The 16,675-nt window shown below is 39.6% G+C and overlaps 1 protein-coding gene across 8 annotated transcripts in view; it reads left to right on the top strand.

The window, feature by feature from the left end:
* FRY (FRY microtubule binding protein) overlaps positions 1-16,675 on the top strand; it is a 348,688-nt gene that overhangs the window by 266,673 nt on the left and 65,340 nt on the right. For all 8 annotated transcript variants that reach the window (XM_045869273.3, XM_054506292.1, XM_064586228.1 and 5 more), the window contains 6 exons: positions 4,713-4,795; positions 10,282-10,432; positions 10,953-11,056; positions 11,820-12,005; positions 14,451-14,649; positions 16,127-16,248. In XM_045869273.3, coding sequence (XP_045725229.1) covers positions 4,713-4,795; positions 10,282-10,432; positions 10,953-11,056; positions 11,820-12,005; positions 14,451-14,649; positions 16,127-16,248 — 845 coding nt within the window. The remainder of the gene's footprint in view (positions 1-4,712; positions 4,796-10,281; positions 10,433-10,952; positions 11,057-11,819; positions 12,006-14,450; positions 14,650-16,126; positions 16,249-16,675) is intronic.

Here is a 16,675-nt window from a genome sequence, read left to right as displayed (position 1 = left end):
GAGAAAATTCAATAGATCAACTAATTGAAATAATTCACTCAACCCATAATGCTTCCAGATGCTTCGTGACCGTCCTCAGGATTTCATCCTGTGCAGGAGAATATGGTGGGGGCTGCAGGTGGATGGGTATCTGACATAAGACGGACTGCCTCTGGAGTTCTGAAGGCTCATTTCCAGTTCGGGCCCTTATCAGGTTCCCCAGTACCTTCATTCCTGGGTTGCTACACTGCCTTTAGGCAGATGCTCATCCACATGAGCCTTCCTTCAGGTTAAAAGCCCAAACCCAGTGGATCATGATCATAGACCTCGCCCAATACAGATCTCTAATAGAGGCGTTTCTTTCATTCTTGGAAATGAGTAAAGGTTTTCATACTCCATACATCAATGACAATACAAGATGATTAATTAACATGGTTTTAATCTGTATTTGTTAGTACCTTCTTTGGAAACTTCCTTATGGTAAATAATGACATTATTTCTCTAAAGATATTTCTACTTTCTAGTTGGAGTGTAACATTCTTTATCATTTGTTGTCTAGACTGAATTTTCCAATCTTTATTTAGGGTAGAAAGGTGATGAATGTCTGTATATTAACATCTCACTACAAAGGCCCCTTTGGGACCAGAGTCCTGAGTGTCCTACCCAAGTTTTTAGTGGTGACCCTTGAAATTAAGAGGCTAACCTCTAATATCATCTCTAATATCAAGACCAGAGAACACCTCTAATAGAGGCTTTCTTGTTTAACTCTTGCTGTCCTCCTCTCTCACTGTATCTCTCTAGGCCATTGGAAAGCTTGATGTAGTTATGTACCCACACTTTTTATACATATGCATATATATCTGGTTCTTTCATAACAGCTATATCTATTTATCTATAGCTTTATTGGCCAATTTATATATATTCATATGTATATAACCATATATATACTAATATTCTATCCCAAAGGATACCATTATTCCCTTGATCCTGTACTCCATCTGCACGATTTCTCTAATACATTCTCTTTTTTCTGTGAAAGTAGACTGTGCCCTCAGCCTAAAATACCTTATTTCTCTTGAATCTACTTATTACCCTTCCTTTCTTGTAGACTCCTGTCATGTTGATTTATAGGTACTTGTACACATGCTTGTCTCAACCGCTAGATTTTCATTCTTGGAAAACAGAGACCACATATCTCGCATACATATTGCTATCCTTAATGATTAGCCTACTATGCTATACATAGTAGGAATTCTTTAATGTTTATTCAGTATGTGAATAAAAATGGGGGAAATCTGACAGCCCCATAGATAAGCTGTCTAAACCATCTGGCCCCTTTCTCCCTCCCTCTTGCTAACCCCATTACAGAAGATAGTTACTTTACAGTCCTTGTGAACAGCCTATTCTTTATAGTTCTTTAAAGTCCTTGTAGACAAAGAGTCTACAGATAACAGTTGGTCAGAAATACTGACCAGGCTACTGTGTTACCCAACTCCTAGGGGGTACTAGTCACCAAAATACATTATTGGGCTCCAGGGGGCGCCATGAAGTTGTGCAAAGAAGCAGGCCTGATGCCATATTTTTTCCAGCTAGATTAATGGCCCTTTGATGTATTTTGGTAATATTTAATACTATAATATCTATTAACAAAAAGTTCAGATAGGTTATGGTATCATTAAACAAAGGTAAAGGAATAAGAGCCAAGCTAAGAGGAGAGTAAGATAGTTTTGTTTAAAGTCCTCAAGTCCTCACTAAGGAAAACTACTAAAAGTTAGTATTCACCTAAACTTGAATTCTTCAAGAGCCAAAGTAAAAAAAGAAGAATACAGTGAATTTTATAACTTTCAGTGTGTAAAAATAAAAACTATTCATGGAAGCTACTAACAGAAACTACCCTAAATTCCTATTATTTTTTTAAAAGATTTTATTTATATATTTGAGAGAGCATGAGCATGGGGGGGAGGGGCAGAGGGAGAGGGAGAAGCAGACTCCCCACTGAGTAGGGAGCCCGATGATGTGGGGCTCAATCCCAGGACCCTGAGATCGTGACCTGAGCCGAAGGCAGACGCTTAACTGACAGAGCCACCCAGGCACCCCAAAACTATCCTAAATTCAAAGAAGGATTTATCGTGTAGGGTTTTTTTATTAAACAACAAAGTGAACACATTTTTTATTAAAATAGCTGTTTGTAGCAGTTTGTAAAATATGCAGAACCAAACTACGTAAGTATTTTTAATACATCAACCCTTAAGAAATACTTATTTGATAAATTTATAGGTTCCATGAAAGGATTTTTTTTTCATAGGGAGCCAAAGCAATAAGCTTCAAATGTATGAATTTCTGGTAATCTCGCTTGATACAGAGATAGAAATTAATAATCTACAAAAAGTTGCCTAAGTATTACTTTGAGCTAAATCAGCAAGTTAAAATTTAGAGAAACATTTTGTCCGTCTAGTTTTTCTCTTATCAGAGTGATACTCATGATATATTTCTTAAGACCTGTACCTTTGATATTAAAAAGCTATTTAGTCTACTTAATCATTGAAATTCCTCTAAAACCCAGACCCAAAATTATTTTCCTCAAGCCAGGAAAGCAAAGGAAAATAACAGATTTTAGGAGCCAGTTTTTACTTTTTTGTTGTTGTTGTTGCCAAGCTTGTACTTCGCTACACTGTGGTTTTGATCTTCTCCAGAGTAAAGAGAACAGTCTGGAAGGGGCTTGCTCCTCATGTTCGTCTTGGCTTCATAACCTCTGCCTAACTCTCCTTTAGATGTATCTCAAGGGAAAAGAGAAGGATTGTCATCCTTTCTATAATTCTTTCCTGCCTGGCCCCTCCAGAGCATGATTAGAAAGCCAGCACATACTGTATATGGTTCATGAGCTCTCTGTCCCATGGAAGTCTCCAGATGTGGAATTCTTTCATCCCCCTGATTATATGCCTTGCTGAATGAGGTCTGGGCTCTACCTATGCTGTTTTTAACTTTGCATTTGTCAGCACAAATATGATTAAAGAACATCTTCAGAAGGTAATGGGTTTGTCACTTTTCTAATTTCGTAAGTTCAGTCTGATGTAGACAGACTGAGCAGATGTCCTAGCTGTTCTGTTTTATGGATGCACGAAGCAGTAGCCCAAAAGATATGACAATAATGCTTGAAATACAGTGTTATGGGTGCCTGGGTGGCTCAGTCGTTAAGCGTCTGCCTTTGGCTCAGGTCATGATCCCAGGATCCTGGGATCGAGCCCCGCATCGGGCTCCCTGCTCAGCAGGAAGCCTGCTTCTCCCCCTCCCACTCCCCCTGCTTGTATTCCCTCGCTGTCTCTCTCTCTGTGTCAAATAAATAAATAAAATCTTAAAAAAAAAGATACAGAGTTATTAGGGGAAAGATGGCTGTGTTAGGAGAAAGAAAAAGCTGCAGCCAACATCAAAGAGGTGAATAAAACCAAATTCATTAGAGTCTGTTACATTTCTGTGTTCAGCAAATCTAAATCACTGATGTCCCGAGATTATACACCCGGGACAAGGTAGGGGTTTTAATGGCACATTCAGTACTTTTTCCTAAAGCATCTCTTTTTCTCCATACACTGGAGGACAGCATTAGCCCTGCATTCCCCAGTGTTCTAGAGGGATTGTCAGTTAAGGCAGAACACCTGTCAGTAATGACGGGGAACACACCTGCTCCGGTTTGAATTTTCCAGATATTTCTACATAGCCTTAATTCTTTGCTTTGACTGCATATATATTAAGTAGATAAAACCTGTACCATTTTATATAAAATAAATATAAAGTGTTATCATCACTTCCCTTTAGCCACCCTGTTGCCGTACATGTAGGCCTTTGGATGACAAAAATACTATTGATTTGAAAGCCTTTGGTGCCCTGAAGAGAGACGGCAAGGCATTCTAGAAATTCAAGGTAGAAATATAATAACTAATCCCTTATACTTGGATGTCTCACAGTTTGGGAAACGTTCGTGCATTATTTCTTTTTGATTCCCACAACAACTCCAGTGAAATAAATGGTGAAGTATTATTCTTATTCCTTTTTGGCAGGTGTGGACATAGGGTCCCCAAGGAAATACAGGACTTGGCCAAGGTCACAGAGCTAATGAGTGAGAGCTCAGTCCTAAAATCACCTGTTCACCTGCTCAGAGGCAGCATGGTTTTCAAAGCATCCTCCTCCTGCCACCTTTCTGTGGTTGACACTGGACAAGTCGTATAACCTTACTCAGCCTGTTTCCACACCTAGGACCTTTTCCTGAAAACCTTCAGATCATTTTAAGGGAAACTGTAAAGCTGATAAAACCCAAGATTTATTATGAAACCATTTTTGCATATTCCCAATTCTATCTACTTTGACTTAATCAATAATTATTTATTGACCACCTACCACCTACCTTATGCCAGGCTCCCATGTGAATAAGGGATTCAAATTATTCAGTATCATATCTATTTTCTTTCTAAACAGATGTTATTTTCGGGCTCAATCCAAATATTAGCCTTAAAATACTTAGCTTATGAAGGCTTAAACTTGTGCTTCTGAGCAAGGGTGACCACTGGCCCTCTCAAGGAAAACAAAATGCTTGAAGTACAATTTTTACAGTATTCCTTTAGGAAAAGCATCATTGGAACTCACTGCCAAAAACTCAACCACTAAGTAATAGTATGTGTTTATGAGTAACAGCACATACACACACATGTCAGTGTTTCCAATGGTTGTTCTTGTATTTGAAGGTTTAGTAATGTCATCAGAGCCCACACCCGCCTAGAGTCAAGATACAGCAATAGCTCTGGAGGATCATATGATGAAGATAAAAGTAAGTACCAGCAGGTTGTTCAGATGGAATACAGGTGGTTGGGGAGTGGAAAGTGAACATTTTGATTATTCCTGTTCTAATTACTAAAAAGAGACCCATAAATACTAAGTAACTATGTAATCCAACTATGCAGGTGAGCATAGAGTCAGCATCTTAACAGTAAAAAGAAGCCATGCAATGGACAAATCAAAATTAGAAAACTTCAAACTACTGCCCAAATCCATATTTTTATATTCTTGGCATTTTTCCTTGGCAATGCAGCTGGGGAAGGCCTAGTCAGAAATTGTCCCATTAGAGAACAAATGTTGCAGTTCAGTTTTTCAACCTCTCTTAAGAGTGGATTTGACCTTTAAGCTCTGTGAGTCAGCTTGCCCAGGGTAGGATGTGTTTTCACATTGAATTTCTCAAGGGCATAGTGTCAGTAGCCCAAGTGAAAACCTCACTAAACGGGGAGATAAAACTGTCACAGGAATTTCTCCGTACCCTGGGAAGGTGGGAACACCAAAAAGGTCAATGCATTCATTTACTTTGTTTAAGCCCTGAACAGCTTCTGTGGATACTGAGCAGGTAAAGGGTATCACTTGGTCACAAGTTGCAGACATTCTGGAACCAGAGAACACTCCCTGTGACATTTCGGTATGCTGAGGAAATCAGTAAACCATCTGGTGGGATTTATTTGTCTCATTTGGTGGAAATTGTAAATATGATGGTATTTCATGAGTTAGGTTCATTTGTCAATGCATAGGGCCTTTGTAGCTGTTGTTCTGATTTGTTTTGTTTTTACGGAAAATGTGCAGAATGGGTAAGAGCTACGTAGTTGTAATGGCACTGTATTTCAGCTGCCCTGACTCTGCTTCTAAATGCACAGACAGGCAGTTCTCCAGCCCTGAAAATACCAATGGAAAGGATGTCTAGAATCTGTATATAATTGCCATACTCTAACATAGGTTAAGTTTCACCTATATGCCTATATAACTTGTTACTAGTACTATCAATCTGAAGTAAAATAAAGCTCTTTGTATTTTCTCTTCTTTCTGTGCCCCATCAGGGGACCATACCATCCAAACACTGAATATTTGAAATCTCAGGGGCACTGACCATCAGTTTTAGTTGGGACTAGATTCTATAGATGAGGAGAGTAGTAGTTGAGAAATGGAGAGTTGTTGGTCAAGAAAAGTCTGGTTGCTATGCAACAGTAACTCAGAATTGGAGGACAAAAAAAAAAAAATGGCATCATGAAAAGGTGAAGTAGTCAAATCCTACCCTCCCCCCCCCCCCCCCCGCCAAAATGTGACAAGCATAACAAAACATAACGTTCTAGGGGCGCCTGGGTGGCTCAGTCGTTTAAGCATCTGCCTGTGGCTCAGGTCATGATCCCGTAGTCCTGGGATGGAGCCCCACATCGGGCTCTCTGCTCAGCGGGGAGTCTGTTTCTCCCTCTCCCTCTGCTGCTCTCCCTGCTCATTCTCTCTCTTTAACAAAACAAAACAAAACAAAACTCTATGACTGTGGATTTTACATCAGGAATATTGCTGTCTTTGCCAATTGATTCCTTTAAAGTGTATCTCTTTGCTCTGGGTCTAGAACATAGAATTTGGTAGAAATGCTATAATAAAACCACCTGGGTGGCTCAGTTGGTTAAGTGGCTGCCTTCAGTTCAGGTCATGATCCCAGGGTTCTGGGATCAAGCCCCGTGTCTGGCTCCTTGCTCAGCAGGAAGCCTGCTTCTCCCTCTGCCCCTGATTGTGCTCTCTCTCTCACTCTCTCTCTCTCTCTGTGTCAAATAAATAAATAAATTCTTTAAAAAAAAAAAAAGAAAATACATATATAGTGAATTGCAGAAGATAATTATAGTAAAATGAGATAATTGTGTCATTACAGAAACTCACATCACTGGCTTTAGGGACAAAAAGAAAAAGTAATGGAAGTATTTGTGAAGAGGAAAAAAAACTATAGTGAATAGTTGTGAAAGGCATAAAAAGAAATCTAATGTTATCATCATGGCATCTATTTCACCTAGAAATGTTGTTTTATAAACTTGTTGTGCCAGCATAAAATAAACAGCATTTTAATGGGAAAATTTTGGTACAGAATTTGAATCCAGTTGAGTCGTGTATCAATAATATCCTTTACATGGTTGTAGTTATTGACCAGAGAAGTTCCAGTTCATAGCATGTCATTTGGGGACTGAGAGCTTATATTTTAAATTATTAATTGTAAGGGAAAATGAAATCAAATTACTCAAACCATATTCTCATCACAGAAAAACCCAGAAAATACATACTAAGATCGTTTTCTAGGTGTTTAAGTAATAGAAGTTAACTCTGGGTGTCTGGAGGAGGCAGCACATCTAATAGGGCACAGATCCCCTTAGGACTTTGGTAACTGGGTCCTCCCTGATATATTTTTGGTTCTAGCTACACAAGGGTGGAAATGGCCTATGCCATAAGAAAAGCAAAGATTGGTAGGCTCAATTCCAAAACCGTATGGCCACACTTCTGGTGTATGTGAAGGGCGATTATTTTTCTCCCTGAATTCCTGAGAGGATCATTAGAGATAAGAAAGAGTAAGAAGGAATCAGGAGAGACCTAGTGCCCCAGGGCTTCATAATCTGGGTTTACCCAAATGGAAGGACTGTGTGCAGCCTCTTGAGAGTATTTTTCTATTATAAAAAAAAAAAAACTTGAGTAAAATGAACAAAAAACAGATTTAGACCCAGATCTATAAAAATCTTCCTACCAATATGATGTAAGCTTTTTTAGGACTACTTAAAATATCTGGATTATTCTCCAAGGCCATATGCTAGTGTATTTAACCCTATAATATAGATAGAACTAGTTGAGCTGGATCGCAGCTGAGTCCTAGTGATTTAGACCTAACTGTAGAAAACCAGTTTCAGGCCCACTTATTCCTAATCCAATCGCTAAAAATCCAGCGCATTTTTGCTGATCAGATGTGTATCTGAGAACATAATTGAAACAAAGAAAAATATATCCTTTCCCTAACAGAAATCTCACAAGTTTCTCTTTTTCTTAGTTCTTTGATATTCTTCCCATTTCTGCTCTCCTTTTAAGTTTTATTATAGAGTAGCTGATTACTTAGAAGTACATTTTGCAATTAGCTTATCCTAGATCGTTACTCAAAACGTTAATTTGCTGAAAGTGGAACATTCCGTAGGTAATTTACTGGGAGGTCTGAGATGAGGAACTGTCACACATGCTTTACATTTTTTTCTGGGCTAAAACTGTTGTGGCCAAGCTTCATGGCATAGAATTTAGAGGGTTCCAGTTGCTCGATTTTTGGTGTGTTAGTAAGACCTAACAGTTGCTTTCTGAGGCAAATCCTGACCTTGCCCCTGGAAAACTCTCTTCCCTGACATCCCAGAAGGGGGCTGTGTCCTTGTGCCCGCCCTTGCTGTAAGCCTCAGTCTTCACAATGGATAGACACCCCCTCCACTGGTTCTGCTGACCACTAAGGACAGCTTTCTACACGGGACCAGGAACCTTGAATCTGTTTCCTCTCACTGCCTTTCAAGAGTGCAGCCAAGAAAATCTACATATGGTAGAAATTGCCTAAAGATGATCTAATATATCCTTCTTCTTAATACACTAAAACCTATCCCAGGATTGAGCCAGCTTGTCGAAGCCATGTGCCTGGCTCATATCATGTGGCCCCCAGTGGACCTGCTTGTCTTTGAATGCCACTGACCTCTATTGAGAGCATTCTAAAAGGAGCTCCATGCTGAGTCTGGCTAGAGGTTTATCAACTTTGTTGATCTTTTCAAAGAACCAGCTCCTGGTTTCACTGATGTGTTCTGTTGTTTTTTTAGTTTCTGTATCATTTATTTCTGCTCTGATTTTATTATTTCCTTCCTTCTGCTGGATTGGGGCTTGTTCTTTTTCCAGCTCCTTTAAGTGTAAGGTTAAGTTATTTGGAAACTCATTGCTGTGTTTACTTTAAAGATATTGTTGAGGAAGTTCATTAATTCAAAAACTATTTGTTGATTCCCTACTACATGTCAGATACTGTTCGAGGTACTAGGGAAACAACAATGAACAAAATAAAGTCTCTGCTATTGTGGAGCTTATATGAGAGTCAAAAGAGGTACTCCGTGCCAATGAATGGATGATCTGTTCCAGGAAGGAAAACTAAAGCAGAGTGAGAGGATAGAAAGTGATTGGGGGTGGGGGTAGATTTTAAATAGAGTGATCCTGGAAATCCTCTACAATAAATTGATACTTGGGCAGAGACCCGTGTGAGGTAAAGGAGCCATGGGCCCTCCGGTAAAGAGCACTGCAGCCAAAGGGAATGCTAGATGTGAAGGCCCTGAAGCTGGACAGTGTCTCGTGTGATCACAGAACAGCAAGAAAGCCAGAATGACTGGGGTGGTGTGAGCAAGGAGGATGGTAGTAAGAGATAAGCCAAGAGAGTAATAGCAGGAAGACCTTGTGAGGCCTTAAAGGCCATGGTGTGGAGTTTGGACTTCATTTTGAGTGGAAAGGGGAGCCACTGGAGAGTGTCAAGCAGAGAGAGAGAGACGTGGATGAAGTCCTGTTTTAAAAGGATTACTCTGGCTGCTCTGTGGAAGACAGACAGTAGAGGGGCAAGGATGGAAGTAGGGAGGCCATTGCAGGCTCCATGTGAGAGAGTGTGGTGACTTACACTGGCAGTGATGGAGATGGGGAAAAGTGGTCTTATTCTGGATATGTTTTGAAGGTAGAGCTCACTGAATATGGTGCCAGGTTGCCTAACCTCTGTTTCCCCTCCGTAAAGTAGGGGTAAGAGGTACCTATTATTGGGCTATTAACTTGTGCAATGCAGGGGCGCCTGGGTGGCTCAGTCGGTTGAACATCTGACTTGATTTCGGCTCAGATCGTGATCTTGGGGTTGTGAGATCTAGCCCCACATCGGGCCTCTCCTCCTGCCCCCCCCCAATAAATAAATGAATCTTCTAAAAGAATATGTGCAATGCATAGAACAGTGCCTGGTATAAAGGAAGTACTCCCTGTGTTAGCACCTAATGTTATTATTTTTATTACTATTGTTATCCTCATCATTATTATCATGATTATGAGTTGGATGTGAGACGTAAAAGGTAAATCAGGGATAGCTCTAAGGCTCCTGCCCTGAGCAAAATGGAAATACGGAGTTGCATTTTCCTGAAATGGGAAAGATTGGAGAAAGACCAAGTTCTCACAGTGATGAGAATTTGCATCATTTAATGTTTTCTTTTTGCATGTCTGTATTTCCCATTGCTCTGTAATGCATAATTGTATATTAGATTATCAAAAAATAAAGGGACTAAAAAAATCTAATCAAGTGATTCTAACCCATTGATCCTATAATTCATACTCACCAAATGAGATGGTTAGAAAGTTATTTTTACTAGCCTAAATTTGTAAGATTCTTTCTATAAACACCAAGTAGGGAAAACAAAAATCATCTCTCCCTAAAAATAACACACGCTTGTCTTTCTCACCCTATAGATGACCCGATTTCTCCCTACACGGGCTGGCTGTTGACTATTACAGAGACCAAACAACCACAGCCCCTCCCCATGCCTTGTACTGGAGGATGCTGGGCCCCCCTGGTTGACTACCTCCCAGAGACCATCACTCCCCGGGGGCCCCTCCATAGGTAAGTAGCATGTGTGGGTAGAGGGAAATGACTGCTTAACTTTGGCTGGACTTTTCCTCCTATGAAGGGAGGGAAATCATTCCAGGTCCCATCAGATGAAATGACCTTTGAAATCAGAGGGACCATGCACGACTTGACTTGTAGCTGTTAGTGTATTTGTAGAGTTTGGTTGAATATTAACCAGTGTTTAAAGCTGCCTTGTAAGTCGGAATTTTTCCTTGATGCAATCTGGATATGGATATGCATTCTGTGATGATTTTTAGGTTGTAATCGTTCCTTCTTCAGCTCTTATTACCGAGTGACTAGTAAGGCTCCCCGTTATGTGATCAACTCAGCCAACATTTCTTCTCTTTATGGAGTTCTGTGCTATGTCAGAAATTAAACTCCATTTCCCTGGAATATGGTCTTACATAATTCTTCAGCAGGGCTTATGAGTTGTATTTAACTGTGACTTAATGATCTATCAATGTATTTCCATCCTCTTCAGAAGTTACATTAATTTCATCATGTCATTGATTAGGTGCAATATTGCTGTTATTTTTATGACTGAGATGGTGGTGGATCACAGTGTGAGAGAAGATTGGGCTCTTCATCTACCATTATTACTTCATGCTGTCTTCTTAGGTAAGACTGGATCTAAGAGGAATTCTAGCCAATAGGATCAAAAACCTATAGCTGTAATCCAGAGAGCCTTCCTTTTACATTGACATCCTGCTTTCCTCATTTCTGAAAGATTTAGTCTCTTCCATTTTTCATTGCTTCTGTGTGACATCTGCTCTACAATTTCAGTTGATCAGTCATTGTTTAAAATTGCCCTATTACTGCAATATAGAGTGGTACCTTGTTAATGCTATATCTATAAAGATACCCAAAACAAGTGGGACCTCTTTGAGGGTCTTTGGCTAGATGTGATAAATTTAAAGCCATGAGACACTGTCAGCGCATAGAGAAAAAGAACGTAGAGCACAGTCGGCCAAGCACTGAGATTTTAAAAGAGCCAGATTATAGAGCAAAAACGGGGAGAGGAACAAGCCAGGGAGATTCAGAAATTTAGTTAGAGACGAACAAAGTTAGAATCCTTCAGTTAACAGGGAGATCCAGGGAAGAGAACATCCCACAAAGGAGGAATGCTAACCATGTCAAATGCTACTGAGAGGTCAAGAAAAGTCCATCTATCAGCATTTTATGAGAACATTTGATTTGAGGAATAAAGCATTTTATTTTTCCTAAGCCCAACTTCTTTATGTTGGTAACACAAACAATAACAAAGAAAACCGAACATTCTTTTAACATGTTCCTCCCGAGTGACTTGGAATCTTTACTATCCCTGGAATCTAAACGAGCTTAAAACTTGTTTATACTAAGAGATTCCACTGTTTTGTTCCAGGTTTGGACCATTACCGGCCTGAAGTCTTTGAACACAGCAAAAAATTGCTTCTTCACCTCTTGATTGCCCTCTCTTGCAACAGTAATTTTCATGCCATTGCTTCTGTGCTCCTGCAGACTCGAGAGATGGGCGAAGCTAAGACTCTCACAGTTCAGCCAGCTTATCAACCAGAGTATCTCTACACAGGTAATGAAAGGAGTGGCAGAGAGCCTGAGATAGAATCATAAATGCGAAGGTAACTTACGGTGTCAGTGGAGCCCAAATTAACTTCCCTAATGTGATCACCTCCCAACTTTCCAAGCGAGCAAGTAGCAGCACCATAAATATACACCATTCCACCTGATGCTTAACGTGGTTCTCAAAATCCTTCTTCACTATTGAATATTTTCAAATGTCTTTTTCCTTATTATTATGCTTGCTGCTCTCATTAAATATGCTCCTACTGATAACATTGAAAATTAAGATGCCCTTTGGCCAAGAGCATCAGTCTCAAACACTGAAGGATGAGAATGCACAAAACAGTGACCTTCTCCATCACCTTGAGAGCAGGTCATTGCCAGGGTGCCCGATGTATCACTTGTGTACCTTCTAGTTCCCCTGAAGGAATTTTCACTTTATTAAAGTGACTGATTTTTCTGGAAGGCACCATGAGTGGAAGTCTACTGAGAACCATTGCTGTTTTATTTTTTTTATTTTATTTTTTTTAAGATAAACTTTCTTTTTTTTTTTTTTAAAGATTTTATTTATTTTTTGTTTATTTGAGACAGAGAGAATGAGAGAGAGAGAGCACATGAGAGGGGGGAGGGTCAGAGGGAGAAGCAGGCTCCCTGCTGATGTGGGACTCGATCCCAGGACTCTGGGATCATGACCTGAGCCGAAGGCAGACACTTAACCGACTGAGCCACCCAGGCGCCCGAACCATTGCTGTTTTAAAACCAAAATTTTCTTCTTAGAAATGAGAACAGAAAGCATTAGCTGAGTCATGTTTGAGTCAAATTACTCTGCTGTTTCGAGCTATTCATGAAAACTTTCCCAGAAGGGTTGGCCAGCGGTTTTCATTTAGAATCAGAACATTTAAAATATCTTAAAATGAGAATGAACTAACATTCCTGACTATTTTGTACATTACATTGGCACTGGATATGGTATGGCACTTCATATGTCACCGCATACTTTATTCATAATCTTGAAGAGGATGTGCCTTTTACTCATCACTTGTACTCAGTGCTGTCTTGTCCTTTGACAGACGTTAAGATATTTCTTTGGAAAACAAACATGAAGTCACTAAGTCTGAGATATCAGGACTACTGATCTCAGTGTAAGCCCTTTATTTTAAACCAAGCTACACTTTCTTGAAAATAACCCATCAATAGCCACTCAGAGACATAAAACTCTCTTTACTGTAGATGTTTAATTAAAAGAATCTGAAGACTTCTGGCTGTCCTAATTCCCCCCAATAAGGAGGTATTCCATTAAGCACATGGTCTTAGATTGAGAACGTTGTAATGTCCATTAAGTTGTGTATCCCTGAGTGCATCAGTTTTGTATTCACTATACCACTGGTGTGGCATAAAGTGGAGATTTACAGAACAAAACACAATATACCATAGTCGAGACAAACAACAGATAGCTAAAATTATTGAATCTATAGCATACGTGGAATAGGGGTACAAAGGGTTTGGAACATGTCTCCTCTTCATAAACATTTACTAATACTTACTGAACACCTAGTTTCAACTATGGTTCCTTTTAAATCCAGGCTAAAAACTTGTGTGATTGTGTGATAGAAATTATTGTCTTACTCTTTTATAATAGGAAACTAAGGTACAGAGAAGTTATATAAACTCCCTAAGACTGCACAATAAACAGCAGGGATGATATTCAGGCCTACGGCTCCTCACTCCTATTTCAGGGTATCTGTCAGATTCTATGGACTTTTTATGATTATTAAGTAGGAGAAAAGGGATGGTTGTGTATATACATTTTCAAACCAACAACACATCCAGAGTTGTAGAATGATAACCAAATATGAGGTGGGGAAAAAAAAAACATAGTATTTATTTCTACCATATTTCTTTGACTGCCATGCAATATATTTTATTAAAACATATTAATATGCACATAATATTTACAGTTGTAAGTTCATTTACTCAAAACATTATGTATAACTTATCAATTACTAGGTGCTGGTATCCTCAAAAATGGTATCATTTGCCTGATGTAAGTAGTCTAATACCCAGGAATAATTTATGAACAGCACAGTTGGGTCCACATATATAGTGGAACTGTTTGTGGGTCTGTGCACATGTGCATGCGTGTGCACATATTTGCATGCACACATGCACACACACACATACACACCCCACTTCTTTGGCAGAAAGCATCGATTCACACACCAGAGTAGAAAACAGCAGGTCACACCCCTATTACCAAAGACACCCTGGTTTACATGGCAGTGCAACTATTCCAGAAGCAAGGAAAGAATATCAGTCTCATTTCATCATAACCACAGCCACAATCAAATATTTTCTCCAAAACATTTAAATAACTACACACTTCTGTTTGCTCACCTCCTAACCACATGAAGCACCCTGCCTACCACATTCTGCCTTGACCTTCTTGTCCCACCAGGTGGCTTTGACTTCCTGAGAGAGGACCAATCATCCCCAGTGCCAGACTCTGGGCTGAGCTCCAGTTCCACGTCCTCCAGCATCAGTCTGGGGGGCAGCAGCGGGAACCTCCCGCAGATGACCCAGGAAGTGGAGGACACGGACACAACTGCTGAAGCGGATGAGAAGGCAAACAAGCTCATTGAGTTTCTGACGACCAGGTAGTGAGGGGTCAGGAGACAGGGGCCTGTCTTTAGGTTGTTCTTTGGGGGGAAATGTTATCTGTTTAAAACCACACAGATGGAAAAGCGAGCCCTCAGCTTTAGCAAAGCCTTCTTTTCTCTTCAAAATTGCATCTGCTGGAGTCTGTGCACCAGGTAGATCCTGGCAGAAGTTGTCTAAGATCCCACTGATGGCACACTTGATGGGCAGGAGGTTTCACGGACAAAGACAATGCAGCAGATGGAGACAGGACACAGTAGCGCCCCACCGTGAGGATGACTTTAATCATCTATTAGAGCTGCCAGGATCTGGGAGTTCTGAGACTTGGCAAAGCACATCGCTCTGGAAACCAAATATATTAGCCATGGTCAACCCAGGAGCAGCTGCAGAGGGAACCATTGTCTGCTCATCTAATCCAGAGTCATTGATAAATGGAAGTCAGAAACAATAGGAAGCATGATAGGAAAGGAAGCAAACTGATGATCAAAATCAAGAAAAGCTGCAAGCAATCCTGTTTTTTGTCTCTTTGTCTTCTGGTTCTCCTACTGAACAATTTAGCTTGTAAGGCTTCAGAATTTCCAGCATCCCAGGGTCCAGTATTTCTATTAAGAAAACCATGCTGTATGGGGGAGGAGCTCCTCTCCTTTCTCAGTGCATTAAATCCTGGAAGTCTAGTCTGTGTAGATGTTATCTGATACCCACGATTTTTCTTTCTTCCACCAATGTATCACTTAATGCAAAAAATGAGAAAAGCATTTTCTTTCCTCAGTTAATTTCAGAGTATTCTTTGCAGCTCTCAGCTCAATATAGGTTTTAATGAACAGGAAGCTTCAGAAGGGGGCTGATGGTGCCTACAACCAGGGTATCTCAGAGACCTGAATGGTTTGCGGAGAATAAAAGTATGCTCACCACTCAACACTGTCAGTACCACATGTTCACATGTTGGGAAGAGTGTTCTCTGAAATTCTCACATCCGGCTCCATCCTGTTCTTCTGTTGAAAACCAAGTGCATATCAGAGGCTGTATCTTCAATTTGTTTCTACAGTATTTGATAGCCTAATGATATGATCCTGATAAAAGCAATTATCTCTGCAAATCTAAAATGTACAGATAGAGTCTATGTCTAAACTTATATTTTAATTAACGTTTTATATCACTTTATTTGACAAACATGTAGCACCTATTATGTGTAAACACTATTCTGGTGAATTGAGAGGTTTTAATTTCGTGAGTAAATTTTGTGAGGTTTTCATTTTGTGAGTAAAACATAAGAAAAAATATACCTCCATAAATTAACTAGATCTGTTTTGAGTCTGCTCTTAAGCTTTACAAGACTGAAATTAACCCCACATTAATCAGTAAAATTTAAAAATCATATGGTGCCCTTGGAGTTACAACTGCATACATGGTTTTAAAAATGCAAAATGATTATATTTAAATGGTTATATTTTTAACATTTTGTATGTTTTATTTAAGGGCATTTGGTCCACTTTGGTGCCATGAAGACATCACACCCAAAAATCAAAATTCAAAGAGTGCTGAACAGCTCACTAATTTTCTACGTCATGTTGTATCTGTATTTAAAGACTCCAAATCAGGTACTTTATCCTGTTTCCCCAAATGCCACTTCTCACTAATTTTCTACGTCATGTTGTATCTGTATTTAAAGACTCCAAATCAGGTACTTTATCCTGTTTCCCCAAATGCCACTTCTAACATTCCATGTAATGGAGCATATTCTTCCCATTATGACCACACACTTCATATATATATATAGTTCTGCATTGAGCATTGATAGCAAAAGAATATTCATTGGGGAGCTTTGAGGTTTATTTCAGATGTGCCTAACTGAATGATTGTTAATGTCTTGTATTTTTGCATTATGCTCTATCAAATAATTCCCAAAGGTCACTGTTCTCCTTGCTTCGTTTACCTCACTAGAATTAAACTATGCCCTATAATATTAATTTTATTTAAAGAAGGCCATGACACAACACACATATGAAAAGATGCTCAACATCACTA

The sequence above is a fragment of the Mirounga angustirostris genome, unplaced genomic scaffold (assembly GCF_029215605.1).
Source record: "Mirounga angustirostris isolate CCGP_5_RB_7025 unplaced genomic scaffold, mMirAng1.0.hap1 SCAF_3, whole genome shotgun sequence".
Taxonomy (NCBI): Eukaryota; Metazoa; Chordata; class Mammalia; order Carnivora; family Phocidae; genus Mirounga; species Mirounga angustirostris.
The sequence above is the reverse complement of the archived record's forward strand: the minus strand, read 5'-3'. Positions and strand labels throughout refer to the sequence as shown.